Source organism: Apodemus sylvaticus, chromosome 16 (assembly GCF_947179515.1).
Source record: "Apodemus sylvaticus chromosome 16, mApoSyl1.1, whole genome shotgun sequence".
NCBI classification, from domain to species: Eukaryota; Metazoa; Chordata; class Mammalia; order Rodentia; family Muridae; genus Apodemus; species Apodemus sylvaticus.
The window spans coordinates 68,514,137-68,534,892 of NC_067487.1; the positions used below are offsets into that span (position 1 = coordinate 68,514,137).

The 20,756-nt window shown below is 45.1% G+C and overlaps 1 protein-coding gene across 1 annotated transcript in view; it reads right to left on the reverse strand.

The window, feature by feature from the left end:
- Window positions 1-20,756, reverse strand: part of Serinc5 (serine incorporator 5) — a 101,745-nt gene that overhangs the window by 43,061 nt on the left and 37,928 nt on the right. The window contains exon 2 of the mRNA XM_052159353.1: window positions 6,712-6,879. Within this exon, the coding sequence (XP_052015313.1) occupies window positions 6,712-6,879 (168 nt within the window). The remainder of the gene's footprint in view (window positions 1-6,711; window positions 6,880-20,756) is intronic.

The following is a 20,756-nucleotide window of genomic DNA, read 5'->3' on the forward strand; positions in this document are numbered from 1 at the left end:
CAGATACAAGCACAGCCCAGGGTTAGTGTCTCATTACTGCACGCCAGCTTCCCTCAAGACAGCCGAGGAGGGAAATTCCCAGCCAAAGAAAAGCCTATCTCTATACCTGGCCAACTGTATAGTACCAAGATTTTGTCCATCCTCATCTGAGCTGTCTGAATCTGGCCATGGCCACGAGTCCAGAGCCAGGAGAGAGACATAGCGAACCTGGCTGCCTTCCATCCGGGCCAGGAAGAAAAGGTCAGAGATGATATTCTACAAAACCATGAGGCAGAAACCCCTCAGATCCAGACCCAGATCCCTCTCGGTCTTCTCCTGTGTTCCTTGGAGGCCCTCCATATGCTGCGGTGTTAACAACCTGTGCTGAAAACAAGCTCAAAGTCCCTGTCAGCTAGGGAAAAACCTAATCAAAGTCTATCAGCTGCCAAGTCACTCCACTCAAAGCTATCTTGACTTACCTCTGGGAAATAATGTGTGAAATAAAATGTGTGCAGAGAGATCAGAAGATATAGCCAAACATAATACCTTCTAAACATGAATGAAGGAACGACAAAAAGACAACAGAGATCTTACCAGACTCTCTTTACAACAAAACGAGTACTTCTTTACAATTTAAATGTAAAGCAAACATATTACAACATCATGTTCTACACACCATATACCAGACGAATGAGTTCACAGCACTGTTTATGACATATTGGGGTTTTGAAATTTTTAAATGCACCATATCAGAAATCTGCATCCATCAGGGCAATGGAGGCGCCAAGTGGGAGACAGGGAGGATGTGAGGCTAAGACTTGAAAGCACTTCCCACACTGGCCAGGGACTCTCAGGGCAAAGGCCAGGGACCCTTGTTCCTCAGCACACAAGAGCCTTTATTTATTGCCCTCCCTCCCAAATGACCAGCTTCTGGGACACTCCACTGTCACCTTTTATCATCAAACCAGACAGGCAGATCTTGATTCGTCAATGCAGACCTGGTGCCCTTACTCCTTCACCTGCTTCGCCTCCTGGGTCCAACATTCTAATGTCCACTGAAGTCCCCGGGATCAAACAGCCCATGTTCTGAACTTGCTTGGATGCCATGGTGACTGCCAAGAACAGCCAGCCTAAAATGGCCCCTACATTCTGGCATGGGAAAAAAGGCTCACTCCAAGAAGAAAGAAACCACTTGCTGTGACTTAACCGTACAGGAGACCCTTCTCTGGCCTCAGGACCAAGTTGCCTCTGCCTCTCTCGGCAGTTCCTTCTCACTGAGACACACACAGGCAACATTCTGAAATCAGAAAGTGGCTCTCCTGTTCTCAACCCACACACCACAGGCCATGTGACCCCGACAGGGGCCTAGCTACGAGGCAAGAATGCAGAGTGGGCGGCAGTGACACACCCGATCCAGGCCACAAGCGGCGGTTCTGTCTCCTCTGCCATGGTCACCTCTAGCAGTCCCTCAGGCCAACAAAGAGCAGGCCAGGACCTGCCAGCCTATGCACTACAAGGAGACCTTTCAGGGCCCACCCTCAAGCACCGCCAGAGCATGAGGTCAGCCTGATTGTAGCACCACAAAACAAGCTGACTTTGTGGCCACACAGCCATCCCCTGTGAAGGGAAAAGGATTTGTTTCACCCAGAGTGACCTCACTCTCTAGGCAGGAAGCCTGGCCAAGCCATTTTTAAATAGGTACATTCAGAAACAGGCATGAAACACCGACACCCACCCTGCGAGGCCCCAGGGTTACACCTTCCCTTCCCCTCCCTCTCCATCTTATCCCTGATCCCGAATCAGCTCAAATCAGCTCAGCGAGCTTACTTCCTTCAATCTCTCCCTGCTCCACAACCACGCCTCTGCTTGGGACTCCTTTATCCAGGGACCAAGGGCCTTATCATAAAACAGAAAGTCCATGGGGGCTGGAGAGGTGGCTTAGTGGTTAAGAGCACTGACTGCTCTTCCGAGGGTCCTGAGTTCAAATCCCAGCAACACGTGGTGCCTCACAACCATCCATAATGAGATCTGACGCTCTCTGGTACGTCTGAAGACAGCTACAGTGTACTTACAAATAAAAAATAAATGGAGCGAGCAGGGCCAGAGTGAGAAGAAAAAGTGTCTGACGACATCTATAGTGTACTTATATATAATAAATCCATCTTAAAAACCAAACAAACCAGAAAGTCCAGTGAGATCTGGTCATGTGACACACTGCCTTTTCTCTCCCTGTCCCTTGGGCATGCCTTATCCTGGCTCTTTCTCTGCCTTTCTAGCTGTACACACAGCCCAGGAGCTAAGCACATACTCTGCCCAGTTCAAATCCCAACTCTGCCTCCAGTGGCTGGCTATAACACCAGCGTAAACTGGTTAGGTGACTCGTGGCTTCCTCACCAGTGGAGAGGGCTAATAACACCATCTACTGCATACACAAGAACAGTGGAAATGAAGGATGAAGACACAGGGAAAACGCTCAAACTAAAATCTGACATATGGCATTATCCTATAAAAACCAGCTCTTAGCACACGTCCTCTGTATACACAGCACTGCCTTCATGACGCCTTCCTGGGTGACTCCAGCCAACATCTTCCTTCAGAAGACTCTGCCAGGAGTTCGGAAGCAGAGCTATAGGATGGATTGTTAGGGATGCTGCATGAGGCAGGAGCAGGATGCTTAATAGTAATCCAGTGTGTGAATTATTATCAAATTCATGCCTAAACCACATAGCTGTGGCTTCTAAATTACATACACAATTGCAATTGCAGTAAGAGATGCTATATAATAGCACAGGCATAGACTTTCATCTCTTGGGCCTAAGGCTTTCATTGTACTTGTGCTGAAAAGTTCAGAGCAGAGCTCATCCCAGACAGCTGAGACACAGGACTATCCCCACAGGACCACAGTGGGTCATCAAGCTGAGACACAGGACTATCCCCACAGGACCACAGTGGGTCATCAAGCTGAGACACACGACTATCACCACAGGACCACAGTGGGTCATCAAGCTGAGACACACGACTATCACCACAGGACCACAGTGGGTCATCAAGCTGAGACACACGACTATCACCACAGGACCACAGTGGGTCATCAAGCTGAGACACACGACTATCACCACAGGACCACAGTGGGTCATCAAGCTGAGATACACGACTATCACCACAGGACCACAGTGGGTCATCAAGCTGAGACACAGGACTATCACCACAGGACCACAGTGGGTCATCAAGCTGAGACACACGACTATCACCACAGGACCAGAGTGGGTCATCAAGCTGAGACACACGACTATCACCACAGGACCAGAGTGGGTCATCAAGCTGAGACACACGACTATCACCACAGGACCACAGTGGGTCATCAAGCTGAGATACACGACTATCACCACAGGACCACAGTGGGTCATCAAGCTGAGACACACGACTATCACCACAGGACCACAGTGGGTCATCAAGCTGAGATACACGACTATCACCACAGGACCACAGTGGGTCATCAAGCTGAGATACACGACTATCACCACAGGACCACAGTGGGTCATCAAGCTGAGATACACGACTATCACCACAGGACCACAGTGGGTCATCAAGCTGAGATATACGACTATCACCACAGGACCACAGTGGGTCATCAAGCTGAGACACACGACTATCACCACAGGACCACAGTGGGTCATCAAGCTGAGATACACGACTATCACCACAGGACCACAGTGGGTCATCAAGCTGAGACACACGACTATCACCACAGGACCACAGTGGGTCATCAAGCTGAGACACAGGACTATCACCACAGGACCACAGTGGGTCATCAAGCTGAGACACACGACTATCACCACAGGACCACAGTGGGTCATCAAGCTGAGATACACGACTATCACCACAGGACCACAGTGGGTCATCAAGCTGAGACACATGACTATCACCACAGGACCACAGTGGGTCATCCAGCTGAGACACACAACTATCACCACAGGACCACAGTGGGTCATCAGGTGGCTGCTCATGAATTTAAAAAGAGCGTCACACTACCAGAAAAATAGAAGTAATGAACGGACAGCTGAGACTCGGCTCGATGCCGCAGGACCCGCAGAGCCTGTGTGAGGCTCCATTTGAACGGATGGATGTAAAGGGGGCTCCACAGACCTCCAGTCCAGGAAGAGCTCAAGCCAATCCCTCTCGAATTCTAGCTCCTAAACATTTTAACTTACAAAGTTTTCAATTTTAATTACATATATTAAGCTTAATTACATATTAATTTTTATATAAAATAGGGGAGGGGCATGCACAGAGGCCAACAGAGGGCACCAGATCCCCTGGGGCTGGAGCCACAGGTGCTGTGAGGCATGTGAAGTGGTACTGGGCTGGCTCCTGACTGCTGAGGCACATTCCCAGCCCCAGAAGTTCACACTTCTTTCCCCAAACACACTAGGTTAAGCCGGGAGGGCTGGTGGTAAACATGTCAACAAGCACAAAGCAAGTGTGGCACGGCCCTCTAGGCACCCAAGGCCTTCGTCTCTCCGCGCCAAACTCTACAGTACCCTTCCTCATGGAATCTATTCTTTTCACCTCGCTTTAGGCCTCAGAAAATTTCCCATCTTTTTTTCTGAGTGACAAACTTCGCTTCTCATCTACACATACATAGCCCCCCACTGAGGTGCCTTAATCAAGGCTTTACAGTAGTTCATTCTGTAATCAAAACCATACAGTACAATTAGAAATGCATTACCCAACAGGAAGCTCAACAGGCCTATTCGAACTAAAGGATAAACAGGATAAAAATAGACCCAGAGCCTGTAAGAAAATGGCTGTTCAGCTGGGATGTAGGTCAATAGTTCAGGGACTGCCTAGTGCATGCCAGGCCCCGGGTCCCACTGTTAGCATAAAGAGAAGGTGAAAGAAAATGGTTGTTTTAAAGCAGGGTGTGTTTGAAAAGGCCACAGTGTGGCCCAGGACTGGGGCAGTTTGCTTAGGAGTTGCTCCAGCTGAGACTATAATCACTGTGGAAGGGATGTGGTACCATTACAGGCCTGGCTGCTCGGCCCTCCCTGCCTGCCTGGGAAGAAGAGGGGTCTGAGGTATTTTAAAGGCAAATGGACTTGGACAGCTACGCTTTCATCTACCATTTCCCCTGAGATGAGAACCGCTCAGCACACTGCTGTCCTCTCTTCCTGGCCAACTGTGGCCCAGCACAGAAAATTTGTCATGAACCAAGCCAGTGGAGCAGAGGTGAATGCAGCTGATTGGTTCAGGAGCTGAGGAGGAAGCTGCCCTCACTGCAAACACACTGAAAGGTTTCGTGTGACTTGGTAACTAATAACCATGCTATCTGGCCTGTACTTACTGACCTCTTAGTCTATCTTCTCAAAACCTAGGTCAGAAAGAATTATGTTGTTCATTGGGCTCTCCTGAGACTTCAACACACTATCCTCTAATATAGCACAGAGATGCCTGCTCTGTGGGAACAGGAAAGACCGACCCCACTTCCATCTCCATAAACATCAACTCCAGGGATCCCTCAGACACACTGCCCACAAAATGCCCAGGACTCTTCCTCCCTCCCAGAGACAACACTGTGCAAGTGATCTGTCTAGAATGGTGAAATCATCACATACTACTTCCTGGTCTCTGTGGCACTGTCTAAATTGCATCTTCCTTTCCATAAAGGCTGAATTAAGTGTGTAACCAGCTGTGACTTGAAATACTGGCAGCCATCCTTAAGATAAAAAGTCATGGAAAGCTCTACCTGCAGAGACTGTGTTTTTATCAGAAACAGATATAAACAAGGAAAGACCAAACATAATCCTCTGACATCAATGTTTTCTACCAACAGCATCCAACTATGGATATCCTACTACTAAGGATAAAGCTACGGGGGGCTGGAAAGATGGCACAGTGGCTAAACCCAGTGGCTCTACCTTACTGCCTAAGTATGAAAATTTGATTTTGAATCCTAGTGCCTATATAAAATGTTGAGCATGCCCATGCATGCTTCTTACCTCAGCATGGTAGCTAAGAGTATCACTAAGGCTTGTTGCCCTCCAATAACCAACCCAGCACTAGGGTTAGCATGAGACCAGGTCTCAAAGGGACAAGATGCGTAATGAGTAGAACACCTGATGTTCGCCCAGTCTTCGTGAGCAATCAAACACACTTGTGTGCATCCATCAGATTTTCATCACATTCATAGACATACCTATACATCATACCAAACACTAGTTAATTAAAGATCCAGCTGTTGAGTGGCTTGCCGGTTTGGCCTGACAGCAGTGGACAAGCTTTGAGACAATTCAGAGACCAAGTGAGGTGTTTGAATGAGAATGTCTCCCATAGCCTCGGGCATGTGAACACTGGTCCCCAGTTGCCTGGTGCTGCTGTTTGAGATGTAGGGGGAGCAGCCTGGATGGAGCAAGTCTGTCACAGGGGTGAGGAGGCATAAACAAACTGCCTTGCGCACTTCCACTCTGTTGTCTCTACTTTGTGTTATGGTTCAAGTTGTGAGCTTTCAACTTTATGCTGACACGCCTACTATGTGCAGTCATGCCAACCCACTGTGATGGGCTCTTACCCCTCTGGAACCATAAGCTGAAATAAACTCTTCCCTGTGTAAGTTGCCTTGTTAGAATGTTTTATCACACTAACAGACAAGTAACAAACCCCAGACCACAAGATGTTGAACCCAGTCCTCTATGTCAAGTTTCGCATACAACTTATCAAAACCCACAGACTTACGTGCTCCTTCACCTGCTTCATCACAGAGGGTGACATCATCACACAGCAGAGGATGACGACCAGGACGAAGTAGAATAAATACATGAAGCGGGTGGTCCGAGACTGTCGGAACTTTGGGCAGCAGCCGCAGCAGAGGGAACAGCCGGCAGATCCGCAGCAGCAGGCCAACTGGGGAAGACACAAATATCCTCTCAGAGTGTGCTATGACTTAGGAGGAAACATGGGTCTGTTCTACAGGGCCATGGGACACGAGTCTCTAAAACCACCGGGACTTGAAGGGTGGGCAAGGAGTGTCTTGGTATTTATAACCCCTTTATACCACACCTGCGTCTATGCTCGACGCCACTGACTCTTTGTGAGCCCCTCTCCCCAGACATTTCAGGGTGCACTCTACTTGTCAGAAGTCAGCCACATGACACTGAAGATTAGAAATTTCTGCTCCCCACTCTTTCCTCGCAGAGAGAGAATGGACAGTTGAATTAAATGGCCAGTGGCTCATGACTGAATCAGTTGTGATTTACACTGGCATCTTTACAGACCCCTCATCAGTGGCATTCAGAATTTCTGTGTTAGTAAGTGTAGCCGTGTACACTGAGAAGATGTGCCCATCACTGTGGAAACAGATATTACTGGGGTTGGGACGCTCTGGAGCTCCTCACCCTGTACATTTGGCTGAGTGTTTGAAACTTTTATGATAAGCAGGGAAATATAAATACAGAGCTTTCCCTAAGTTCTGTGAATGATTTCAACAAATTAGTTAACCCTAAGTGGAAAGTTTTGGAACTCAGGCTTATACCCAATCAGATAGGCTATGGGAGGTTCTAATGATCAGCCTTGGAAGTTGGGACAATCTTGTTAGATGGTACCAAACCTGGGTATTAAATCACAGGAGATCCAGTTGACATCATACACAAATCCACTACTTTACAAACATTGACCCTAGCTTTTGGCTGGTGGCCTTTCCAGGCAACAAGATGACTATTCTTTTGGTCATCAGACCACAGGGCATGAGAAGAGTCTGGTGCGTGGCAGAGCCTCTGCTAGAGCGAGTCAGATGCTGTCTCAAATGATGAGCACTAATAGCTTGGTAGACTGCTAGGAATAAACAGGAAAGGGACTTCCTCAGAAGCACACAGTCATTACACTTAAGAGCAAACAAAGGTTTCTGGGATCAGCTCAGAGCAAAAGCAACAGCTAAAACCTAGAAAAAGGATTCCATGAAAGAGGAAGAACATGAAAAACAAGAAGCTGAACCCAGTGGTGACACCTAGGACCATGCTGGGACGGTAAGGCTGTCCTTGAAGAAGGGAGCCAGCAAGCTCTTATGCAGGCACTGTTCCTCAGTCTTGGGCCTCTCAAGGCAATCTTTCCAGGCTAATGAGTACAGTATGGGCTCAGTGGGCAGAGAACTCCTGCTGTACCACTAGAGCATACAGGTCTTCCACTTGGGAAAACTAGGTCACTGTGTCACATGACCATGTGAGCTACACATGTATGTGGAGGCCAGAAGTCCACACTGGATGCCTCTCCTAACACTTCCACTTTATTTTTCAAGACAGAGTCTTCCTCTGAATGTGGACCTCATCCATTCACATAGAGGATCCGGCCGGCAAGCCCAAGGTGGTGGAGGGGCCTCCTGGCTTCAAATTCTTGCTGATATCTTCTCAGCACCTAGCACTCAACTTTCCAAGCCATCTTACTCAAAAGACTAAACAGGCCATTGCTTTAAAAAGCTCTCAGTAGGCCTAAGAGCGGTGCTACATGTGTTTTTATCAGCACAGCTGCCGGTCCCTTTACCATCCATCCATCCTGTTGGCTGTTTTGTTTTAGCCTCAAGCTCCTCGCGGGGGCTGGGACTGCAGGCATGCACCGCCATAACATTCTAGGACTGAACCTAAGGCCAGGACAGGCAAAGCACTGTGAACTCTCCATCCCCGGACCAGTGGTCCCCACTGCCAATCACAGATGTTATTGACCCCTTTCTATGGAGTACGTATCTTCCTCTTTTTTGTTCTCTCTTCCCTCCAACCCCCAAAACAGCTTGATTCCCAGGCTCTCCCTCCGTTTTCCTAGCTTTTAAGCCGTGTTACCTCAGATACCCAGAGTTGCTGCATACCAAGTTCAGATGTGACAAAATACCCTATTAGGAAAGAAAATTCCTTTAGAAGCAGTTCACTGAAGTTTGAACCTTAAGCACTGCTCAAAGGTGGCAAAAGACAGGTCCAGCCACATCCAACCTAAGACACTGGTCCCCAACCTTCCTAACGCTGTGACCCTTTAACACAGTTCCTTGTGCTGTGGTGACCCAACCACAGAATTATTTTTGTTGCTACTTTATAACTGTAATTTTTCAACTGCTATGAACCATAAACTGCTGTGTTTTCTGATGGTCTCAAGCAACCCCTATGAAAAGGTCACTTAGCCCTCAAAGGGGTCATGACCCAAATGTTGAGGAACTCTGACCTAAGAGCAGGGCTGGAGCAAGACTGGGACACAGAAAGGCCTGGGAGGCCCTGGCTGCTCTGTCAGATGCCCCCCTCATGCTGTGCTGCCTATCACAGGCCCAAAGCACAGGGACAGCTAATCACATTCTGAAACCCAGGCCAGGAAGCCTCTTCCCTTTACAGGCCAATCATCGCGGGTATTTTAGAACACTCTAGAACACTTCAAGCTAATGATGGAACTGTACCAGCAGAATCAATGGTTAGGCTTACTATCTCTACAGAAGGAAAAATGAATGCATACAGATATTTAAATGTGTCTAAATGGTGACAGAAAGGATATGATTATGGAAAATGCTGAAACAAAGCAAGTGGTTTAATCTATGTTTAAGTCATGTGTCAATGCATGCACTGAATTTGTCAAACAGCATTCTTTCCTTGCAGTGCTATGGCCCAGTGTAGAGAGTCTGCTAGCATGTGCAGTGCCACAGGTGTAAACACAGTACTGCCAAAACCCAGACATATGCACATTTATGTGTGCGTACATACTGTATAAAAATAAAAACTGTTGCAATTCAACAATAGCCTTTCTCTACTATATCAAGAGTCACCCTTCAAAGCAAACTATACCAACAAACAAAGGAAGGCACGCATTGCCTTCAGCTAAATTCTGACAAATGTACGACGTGGACACTGCGAACAGAGTCTGTAAAAGGACCACCAGCATTCCAGGGCATTCTCACTCCACCTGCTCTGATTGGCCGCTCTGTGGGGAGAACACAACTTAGGCTATAGCAGGCTCGTCCAGCCCCTGCTCCAGAGTGTTAGTACCCAGGCACATCACTCCTCCTTAGAGTTCCTGGCTGGGCAAACTCTAGATTGTCACAAGCTTGGAGAGAAAAGTCACTGTCCCATTCCTGGCTCTATTGGTCCAAACAAGTCAGGCTTATAAACCAAGCCCAGGGTTTGGAGCACCAAGGCTGAGCTGTGACATAAACTAGGGACTTTGGGAAACAAAGGGAAGATAAGGTCTCATTGTGCACAAATGTGCCACTGTGCTGAGGGATGCTGTCCTAGAGGGCACGGTGACATGGGAGACACTGATGTCATTAGGAAGCTGATCCTGATCATCACGGGGGCTAATGAGGACCGCAGGGGGATGCTGTCACCACGGGAGAATGCCAGTCATCACTGAGGAAGAGGCGCTTCTGTGGTAACAGAGCATACGGAAAATATTTGTTTTCTATTCAATTTTGCTATGAGCTCAAAATTACTTTTTAAAAGCCTTTTGTTTAAAATAAAAACTCAAAATGAACAAAGTGGTGCTGTTCACCCTTGCCTCAGTAAATAGATGTTCAGTGAGCAATGTATGATGAAGTCATGTGGGTGGCAAATCCTCAAACAAAAACACAAGCAACCCCAGGCCTGGAACCACGTCACAGGCCACACCCTGTGACCTCCGAATCTCCTACCAGCATCCTATCACCAAGGACTAAGGCCTATAATTTTCACTTCTTTCATTTTTTTTAAGATTATAATTACATCATTTCACCCTTCCCTGTCCTTCCTCCAAACCTTCCCATATATCCCTCCTTACTCTTTCAAATTCATGGCTTCTGTTTTCATCACTGTTGTTACGTGCGTGCGTGCTTGTGTGTGTGTGTGTGTGTGTGTGTGTGTGTGTATTCCTAAAGATGAATAAACACCCTGCTCAGTCTATATGTTATATGTTATAGTGTTATATGCATGTAGGCTTTCAGGGCTGACCACTGGTATTAGATAACCAATGGCGTGCTCTTCCCTGGGGAAGACTTTTCCTGTTCTGAGATCCCTTAGTTGCCCATAGTTCTTTGTGGAGGCTTCGTGAGCTCTCCTCCACATAATTTTTTACTCTTCAGAGGGCAATGCTTACAGTTCTTCCAAGTTCATCCTGGTAGAATCACACCCATAAGCATTCTAAGACTTAGTTACAAACACTGGGAAAGCCTTATGAACCATCTACATTAGGCCTAGAGTTAAAGTAATCATGGGCTAGCTACACAATGGGATACTGTTCTGAAATGAGTAGGTTACTATTACTGAGCCTGTGTCTCCTTCAACATTCACACGTTGAAGTACTAATCTCTGGCACCCAAAAGTGTGACTTTATTTGGTCTTTAGAGGGTAGGGTTTTTGAACAGGATCACTGGAACAGTCCTGAACCTAGGGGCTTGTCAGAGTCACAGGGACTGCCATGTAAGAGGACTCAAAGGGGTCATTTATAAGACAGCCTGTCAAAATCTTACTCTGGGGCGTTTCACCTCTGGAAATGAGAAATTATAGTTCTGTGTTCTGTTTAAGCCATATGGGTGGTGATCTTGAATGTGGCAGCCCAGGGTGAGTGTGCTGACATGGGCTATGTATGCAGAGAGGTACATACAGCCACATGGGAAGATACAAGACGACTAACATCAACTACCAAGAGATTGGACCTAGATATGGGCGGGAACAGAAACATCTACTTAACACTCCAGCTTTTAGTGTGTGTGTGCAATGTGTGTGTAGTGTGAGTGTGCAATGTGTGTGTGTGTGTGCGCGCACGCGTGTGCGTGTGTGTGCGCGTGTGCGTGTGCCTGTGTGTGTGTGTTCCTTTTCTTGCTTTGTTTGGGGGACAGGATCTTATGAGCTCCAGATAGACCTCAAGCTCGCTGAGTAACTGACAGGTCTTGTGCTCCTGATGCTTCTCCCAAGGGCAACTTGGCACCATACATGACACAGGGTCAGATTTTTCTTTCTTTCTTTTTTTAAAGAGTAATACAGCACCCTGGGCTGAGATCCAGTGGAAGGAAGGAAGGAAGGAAGGAAGGAAGGAAGGAAGGAAGGAAGGAAGGAAGGAAGGAAGGAAGGAAGGAAGAAGGAAGGAAGGAAGAAAGGACGGAAGGAAGGAAGGAAGGAAGGAAGGAAGGAAGGAAGGAAGGAAGGAAGGAAGGAAGGAAGGAAGGAAGGAAGGAAGGAAGGAAGGAAGGGAGGAAAATAAATCGAAGTGTTTTAGAAGTCAATGAGGTTAGAAGACGTTTCTGTAAACAAATCTGCAAACACGTGTGCACGTACGTCATTCTCTTCCCTTCTGAAGAACCTTTCTCTCCCCCAATCACAACACAAAGAAGACTCTTTCTCTCCTGGTCCTTCTCGCCTCCCTGTCTCACTTCTGAGGCCTGGGAAAGAGGGCAAACTGAGAAGGTCTGGCAGCTGCTCTCCCTGCTTTTCTTTTGAAAGGGGAATCCAAAATGCCTTCCACAGACGTGAAGACCAGCCTCCGTTCTCCCTTGCTGGCCTTGCCCACCAATCCTCAGAAATCATCCTCCCAAGGACTTAGAGGAGGACTGGGAGGAAATGTGCCAGGAACCACGAGCTAGGCCTGGGAGTGGCTTCCGGACTTCTATTAAGTCAAAACACAAAGCCCTCATTACCTGGATGTATGAACTGAAAATAGCAATCCATCAGGAAGCCGGCCAGTGTCACTGAGTAACCACCAGGTTCTGAAGCTCAAAGCAGGTAGCTATGAAGCAGAACCGGAGTGGGTAAAGGCAATAACCAGTCGGGGGTAGTGATGATCCTTCAGCAGGAAGCTGAAATCAGGAGCCTGGGTGCCGGATGGTCACCATCACACAAGATTTCAATTCTGGGTTCTCTTTTCATGAACGCACAGGATGAAACTCATGAGCAACCAAAAGGATGGGTTTAAAGTTTTTTTTTTTTTTTTTTAAATTACAAGGAGGCGTGAAAAGAGACTGATCACTGAGCTCTAGAAGGCAAGCAAAAGGGACCGGACAGGGGCGGCCAGAGAGGGTCTATCTGCTGCAGTACGGGAGGGGGATAAGGAACTGCTTGCCTCTGGGTTCTTAGAAAGTCGGGTCAATTCTCTGGGCATGGTAAAGTAAGTCAGCAGTGACCCACATGCTCTGCACAGCCCCACCGGTTCAAGCAGGGATGCTCACACACGCTCACACAGTGCTTACTTAGAGAAGTGGTCGTGTTTTGATGCAGTCTTCCATGCATCTGCCGTGTTGCTAGCTGCTGACACTGGCTACTGGCCATTAGCCGCAGCCAGCACTGCTACCATCGGACTTCCTGCAGTCTGCTAACTACTAATTAGACTATTTGTTCTCAAATTTACATAACCAGCTAGTACTTCACCATAGGCCTTTTTCTTTTACTGTCTGTGGATAAGTTTATTCTTATCATAGTTTAGCAAGACGTAGTTTCTCTTGGTTACCTCATGTTTAACTCCTTGTCTACAGGATAATCTTGGGTATTCACCTTTTTGGAATATGCAGAACAGAACAGGTGGAAAGGAATAGATTTATTAAAAAAAAAAACAAAAAACAAAAAACAAAAACAAATAAAGCCTGCCTTTGCTTAAAATTTAGTCTAACTACCAGGAAAAGAATGTATGAAAAAGACAGCAGTGTCTTGTGTATCTTCCAAGGGAACTGCAGCCAGCAAGCAGCACTGGCTCAAAGCCCGGTCTTTCTCATCTGCTCTGTTAGCTCACACCCAGTGGCAAGCCCTGGATCCTGCCATTTCAACCCCCACACCCCTTTTAACATTAACCTGGGGTTTTCTACCATACTGGAAAGAACTCTTAAACCCCGTGTCTAAAAACTAGAAGGCCAGGATTTTAACTGGGCAGCCCGAGGTCCTGAAAGTCTAGACTGCTCAATCAGTGCTTTGCAGATTATTTCCCCCACCCTCAGGGTAGAAACAGCTTCCAATGAGTGTATGCAGGGCTCCTCCACAGCAGGAGGGCAGGGAGGGGGAGTACTGGTGCCACCTGTGGTGCTGGGTAGTGCACAGGCACTGTCCCTTACAAATACCTTTGAAATGCTGAAATGGGATTAAAGGAGTCCTTTGGCAGAGACCGCGTGTCCCACGTGACAGGAGGTGGAGATCAGGGAACCTTGTATTCCACACTAAGGGCTCGGTGGGGAGGACTCTGCTCTTACACACTATTAGTGGTCCCTTGGTTCTGAGTTAACTTTCTAGGCCAGGAACACCTATGGAGATGTAGCACTGATACCAGCAGACACTGCCAGACTCTTGCCAGTAGTTAAAGAATCCAGAGCCGAGAGAGCCAGAAAGATGAGGGGAAGTGTGACTGACAGGCACCACGAATCTCAGCATGCGGTGGTCACCTGACTAAGAAGGCAAGGTTAAGCTCTTGGCAAAAGCTCATAAACTAAAGATGAGATGGCAGAGTTGGTTTCATTATGGTGTTAACCTGTCACTTTCTCAGACTGCCAGACATCTAACTAAAGTACAACTTAAAGATTAAAGTAAAACTTAAAGATTTCTGTTCACTGATGTGTATAACAAACCCCCAGGCTCATGGAATGACTGGGCCAAAGTGAACTCAACACAAATCCACACACCAGGAAACTGACTGGTTCGGCAGCTTCCTGTGGATTTATCCCATACAAACGAAGCTTGTGTAATCTATATTATTAGCTAACATCTACCAATAGTTTACCCTCTGCAAGGGATGACGATTATTACTACTGCTGCTGCTGCTGCTGCTGCTGCTGTCATCTCTGTGTTAAGAGCTGAGACCGGGGCTCAGAGAGATGATTCAACCTAAGGGAACAGAGCTGGTGAGGAAGAGAGCCAGGATTTCCCCTGCTGAACTCAGCTGTATTTCTGGTTTGCATAAGAACTAACAGGACAGATCACACTTGCCAAACTTTGGTTTCCTTTAAAATGAGACTGGCTGAGTTGGGAAGGGTAAGCAAAGGAAGAAGCAGTCTTTCTCTTCTCTACACAGTAAGAGGCCATCAAGTCACCCTCCTTCTATGCCCCTATTCCATGGCCATGTTTGCCTTCTAGTACTTCTAACTACAGGGGACTTGCAAGCCTTCTCTGATCCTTCTGCTAAGCAGAACCAAACCTCATCACCAATTCCTGCCTTGTACTACAATCCCAGTTCTCACCCAGCTCTACAGAAATAATCTAGCCATTCATTCACTTGGCCTGTTATTTGCTGTAAGCATATTTACTAAGAGCAGTGTTTGCTCCTGGGAATGTAGCAGTGAACTCGGAACTTCATTTCCATCACTGAGCATGCAAAGAAAGAAATTTGTAAGAATTGCATGGGTTTTTTTTTTATTTAATATATTCTTCATTTACATTTCAAATGTTATACTCCTTCCAGGTTCCCCCCTCTCCAAAAAACCCCAACCTGTCCTCCCACCCCGTCTCCAAGAATATGCTCCTCCACCCATCCCACTCCCACGGCACCTCGCCTCATTTCCCCACACTGGGGCATCTACTGAGTCTTCACAGGACCAAGGACCTCTCCTCCCACTGATGCCCGACAAGGCATTCCTCTGCCACTCTTTTGGCTGGAACCATGTGTACCCCTTGGTTGATGGCTTAGTCCCTGGGAGCCCTGGAGCGTTTGGTTGGCCGACATCATAGTTCTTCCCATGGGGCTGCAACCCACCACCAGCTCCTCCAGTTTGCCCTCCAACTCCTCCACTGGGGACCCCTTGCTCAGTCCAATGGTTGGCTGCTAGCATCTGCCTCTGTATTTGTAAGGCTTTGGCAGGGCTTACAAAAGACAACCATAGCAGGCTTCTTCCTGTATGCACTTCTTGTCATCCACAGTAGTTTCAAGGTTTGGTGACTGTTTATAGGATGAATCCCCAGGTAGGACAGTCTCTGGGTGGCCTTTCCTTCAGTCTCTGCTCCACACTTTGCCTCCATAGTTGTTCCTGTGAGTATTTTGTTCCCTTTCTCAGAGGAACCAAAGCACCCCCACCTTGGTTTTCCTTCTTCTTGAGATTCCTGTGGTCTCTGAATTGTAACTTGTTTATTTTGAGCATTTGAGTTAATATCCACTTATCAGTGAGTGCATACCACATGTGCTCTATTGTGACTGGGTTACCTTACTCAGGATGACACTTTCTAGTTCCATCCATTTGCCTAAGAATTTCATGAATTCATTGTTTTTTAATAGCTGAATAGTACTCCATTGTGTATATATGCCACAATTTCTATATCCATTCCTCTGTTGAAGGACATCTGGGTTCTTTCCAGCTTCTGGCTATTATAAATAAGGCTGCTATGAACATAGTGGAGCTTGTGTCTTTATTACCTGTTGGAGTATCTTCTGGGTATATGCCCAGAAGTGGTATAGATAGATCCTCAGGTAGTACTATGGAAAATTTTCTGAGGAACCTCCAAACTGATTTCCAGGGTAGTTTTACTAGCTTGCAATCACACTAACAATGGAGAAGTGTTCCTCTTTCTCCACATCTTCTCCAGCAACTGCTGAGTTTTTCATGTTAGCCATTCTGACTGGTGTGAGGTAGAATCTCAGGGTTTTGATTTGCATTTCCCTGTTAACTAAGGATGCTGAACATTTCTATAGGTGCTTCAGAGCCATCCCAGTTTCCTCAGTTGAAAATCCCGTTTAGCTCTGTATCCCATTTTTTGATAGGGTTATTTGACATTCTGGAGTCTAACTTCTTGAGTTCTTTGTATACATTGGATATTAGCCCTGTATCGGATATAGGATTGGTAAAGATCTCTTCCAAATTTGTTGGTTGCCATTTTGTCCTATTGACAGTGTCCTTTGCCTTATAGAAGTTTTGCAGTTTTATGAGGTCCCATTTGTCGATTCTTGTTCTTAGAGCATAAGCCATTGGTGTTCTATTCAGGAAATTTTCCCCGTGCCCATGTGTTCAAGGTTCTTCCCCACTTTCTCCTCTATAAGCTTCAGTGTGTCTGGTTTTTTGTGGAGGTCCTTGATCCACTTGGACTTGAACTTTGAACAAGGAGATAAGAATGGGTCCGCTTGCATTTTTCTGCATGCTGACCTCCAGTTGATCCAGCACCACTTGTTTAAAATGCTGTCCTTTTTTCCACTGAATGTTTTTAGCTCCTTTGTTAAATATCAAGTGACTGTAGGTATGTGGGTCCATATCTGGGTCTTCAATTCTATTCCATTGATCTTCCTGCCTGTCTCCATACCAATACCATAGTTTTTATCACTATTGCTCTGTAGTAGAGTTTGAGGTCAGGGATGGTGATTGCCCCAGGAAATCTTCTATTTTGGAGAACAGTTTTTGCTAGCCTGGGTTTTTTGTTATTCCAAATGAATTTGCAGATTGTTCTTTCTAGCTCTATGAAGAACTGATTTGGAATTTTGATGGGGATTGCATTGAATCTGTAGATTGCTTTCGGCAAGATGACCACTTTTACTATATTAATCCTGCCAATCCATGAGCATGGGAGATCTTTCCATCTTCTGAGATCTTCTACGATTTCTTTCTTCAGAGTCTTGAAGTTTTTGTCATACAGATCTTTCACTTGCTTGGTTAGTCACACTAAGGTATGTAATATTATTTGTGGCTATTGGGAAGGGTATCATTTCCCTAATTTCTTTCTCAGCTTGTTTATACTTTGAGTAGAGGAAGGAGACTGTTTTGTTTGAGTTAATTTTATATCCAGTCACTTTGCTGAAGTTCTTTATCAGCTTTAGGAGTTCTCTGGTTGAATTTTTGGGGTCGCTTAAGTATACTATCATATCATCTTCAAATACTAATACTTTGATTTTTTCCTTTCCAACTTGTAGCCCTTTAATGTCCTTTTGTTGTCTAATTGCTCTGGCTAGGACTTCAAGTACTATATTGAACAGATAGGAAGAGAGTAGGCAGCCTTATCTGGTCCCTGATTTTAGTGGGATTGCTTCAAGTTTCTATTTGGTTTGATGTTGGTTTACAGTATATTGCTTTCACTATGTTTAGGTATAGGCCTTGAATTCCTGATCTCTCCAAAACTTTTATCATGAAGGGATGCTGAATTTTGTCAAAAGCTTTTTCAGCATCTAATGAAATGATCATGTGGGTTTTTTCGTTGAGTTTGTTTATGTAGTGGATTACATTGATGGATTTCCATATATTGAACCATCCCTGCATTCCTGGGATGAAGCCTACTCAACCGTGGTGAATTAATGTTTTGATGCATTCTTGGATTCAGTTGGCCAGAATTTTGTTGAGCATTTCTCCATCAATGTTCATAAGAGAAATTGGTCTGAAGTTCTCTTTCCTTATTTTGGTCTTTGTTTGGTTTAGGTATAACTGTTATTGTGGCTTCACAAAATGAATTGGGAAATGTTCCTTGAGTTTCATTTTGTGGAACAGTTTGAAGAGTAACGATATTAGTTCTTCTTTGAAGATCTGATAGAATTCCCCACTAAACCCATCTGGGTTTTTTGTTGTTGTTGTTGTTGTTGTTGTTGGGAGACTATTGACAATTGCTTCTATTTCTTCAGGACTTATGGGACTATTTAGATGGTTTATCTGATCCTGTTTTAACATTGGCACCTGGTATGTAGCTAGAAAATTGTCCATTTCGTCCAGATTTTCAAATTTTGTTGAGTATAAGCTCTTGTAGAAGGATCTCATGATTTTTTGAATTTCCACAGTTTCTGTTGTTATGTCTCCCTTTTCATTTTTGATTTTATTAATTTGGGTAGTGCCTCTGTGCCCTCTGGCTAAGGGTTTATCTATCTTGTTGATTTTCTCAGAGAACCAGCTCCTGGTTTTGTTGATTCTTTGTATAGTTCTTTTTGTTTGTATTTGGTTGATTTCGGCCCTGAATTTAATTATTTCCTGCTGTCTACTCCTCTTGGGTGTATTTGCTTCTTTTTCTTCTAGAGCTTTCAGGAGTGTTGTCAAGCTGTTAGTGTAAGCTCTCTCCATTTTCTTTGTGGAGGCACTTAGAGCTATGAGTTTATCTCTTAGCACCACTTTCATTGAGTCTCATAAGTTTTGGTATGATGTGTCCTCATTTTCATTAAATTCGAAAAAGTCCTTAATTTCTTTATTTCCTTCTTGGCCAAACTATCATTGAGTAGAGCATTGTTCAACATCCATGTGTATGTGTGTTTTCTGTTGTTTTTGTTTGATTTTAAGACCAGCCTTAGGCCGTGGTGATCTGATAGGGTGCATGGAATTATTTCAATATTCCTGTATCTGTTGAGGCCTGTTTTGTGACCAATTATATGGTCAATTTTGGAGAAGGTACCATGAGGTGCTGAGAAGAAAGTATATTCTTTTGCTTTAGGATGTGATGTTTTATAAATATCTGTTAGATCCATTTGGTCCTTAACTTTAGTTTCACTGTGTCTCTGTTTAGTTTCTGTTTCCATGATTTGTCCACTGTTGAGAGTGGGGTGTTGAAGTCTCCCACTATAATAGTGTGGGGTGCAATGTGTGCTTTCATCTTTAGTAAAGTTTCTTTTATGAATGTGGGTTCCTTTGCATTTGGAACATAGAGGTTCAGAATTGAGAGGTCATCTTGGTAGATTTTTCCTTTGACCAGTATGAAGTGTCCTTCCTTATATTTTTTGACAACTTTTGGTTGAAAGTCAATTTTATCCGATATAAGAATGGCCACTCCAGCTTGTTTCTTGGGACCATTTGCTTGGAAAATTGTTTTCCAACCTTTGACTATGAGGTAGTGACAGTCTTTGTCACTAAGGTGAGTTTCTTATATGCAGCAAAATGTTGGGTCCTGTTTACAAATCCAGTCTGTTAGGCTATGTCTTTCTATTGGGGAATTGAGTCCACTGATGGTAAGAGATATTAAGGAAAAGTAATTGTTATTTCCTGTTATTTTTGTTATTAGAGGTGGAATTATGTTTGTGTGGCTTTTTTGGGGCTGTTGAAAGAAAATTACTTTCTTGCTTTTTCTAGGGTGTAGTTTCCCTTCTTGTGTTGGTGTTTTCTACTCATTATCCTTTGTAGAGCTGTGTTTGTGGAAATATTGTGTAAATTTGGTTTTGTCAGGGAATATCTTGTTTTTTCCACCTATGGGAATTGAGAGTTTTGCTGGCTATAGTATCCTAGGCTGGCATTTGTGTTCTCTTAAGGTCTGTATGACATCTTTCCAGGATCTTCCAGCTTTCATAGTTTCTGATAAGAGGTCTGGTATAATTCTGAAGGTCTGCTTTTATATGTTACTTGCCCTTTTCCCCTTCTTTTAGGTTCCTTTCTTTGTTTAGCGCACTTAGTGTTTTGATTATTATATGATGGGAGAAATTTCTGTTCTGGTCCAGTCTGTTTGGAGTTCTGTAGGCTTCTTGTATGTTCATGGACATCTCTTTCTTTAGGTCAGGGAAGTTTTCTTCTATAATTTTGCTGAAGATATTTACTGGCCCTTTAAGTTATAAATCCTCACTGTTTTCTATGCCTATAATCCTTAGGTTTGGTCTTCTCATTGTGTCCTGGATTTCCTGGATGTTTTGGGTTACAAGCTTTTTGCATTTTGCATTTTCTTTAACTGTTGAGTCAATGTTTTCTATGGTATCTTCAACACCTGAGATTCTTTCTTCTATCTCTTGTATTCTGTTGGTGATGCTCTTACATCTATTACTCCTGAATTCTTTCCAAGGTTCTCCAGAGATGTCTCACTTTGTGATTTCTTTATTGTTTCTACTTCCATTTTTAGATCCTGGGTAGTTTGTTCAGTTCCTTCACTTGTTTGTTTGTGTTTTCCTGTAATGCCTTAAGGGATTTTTGTGTTTCCTCTTTAAGGGCTTCTACCTGTTGACCCATATTC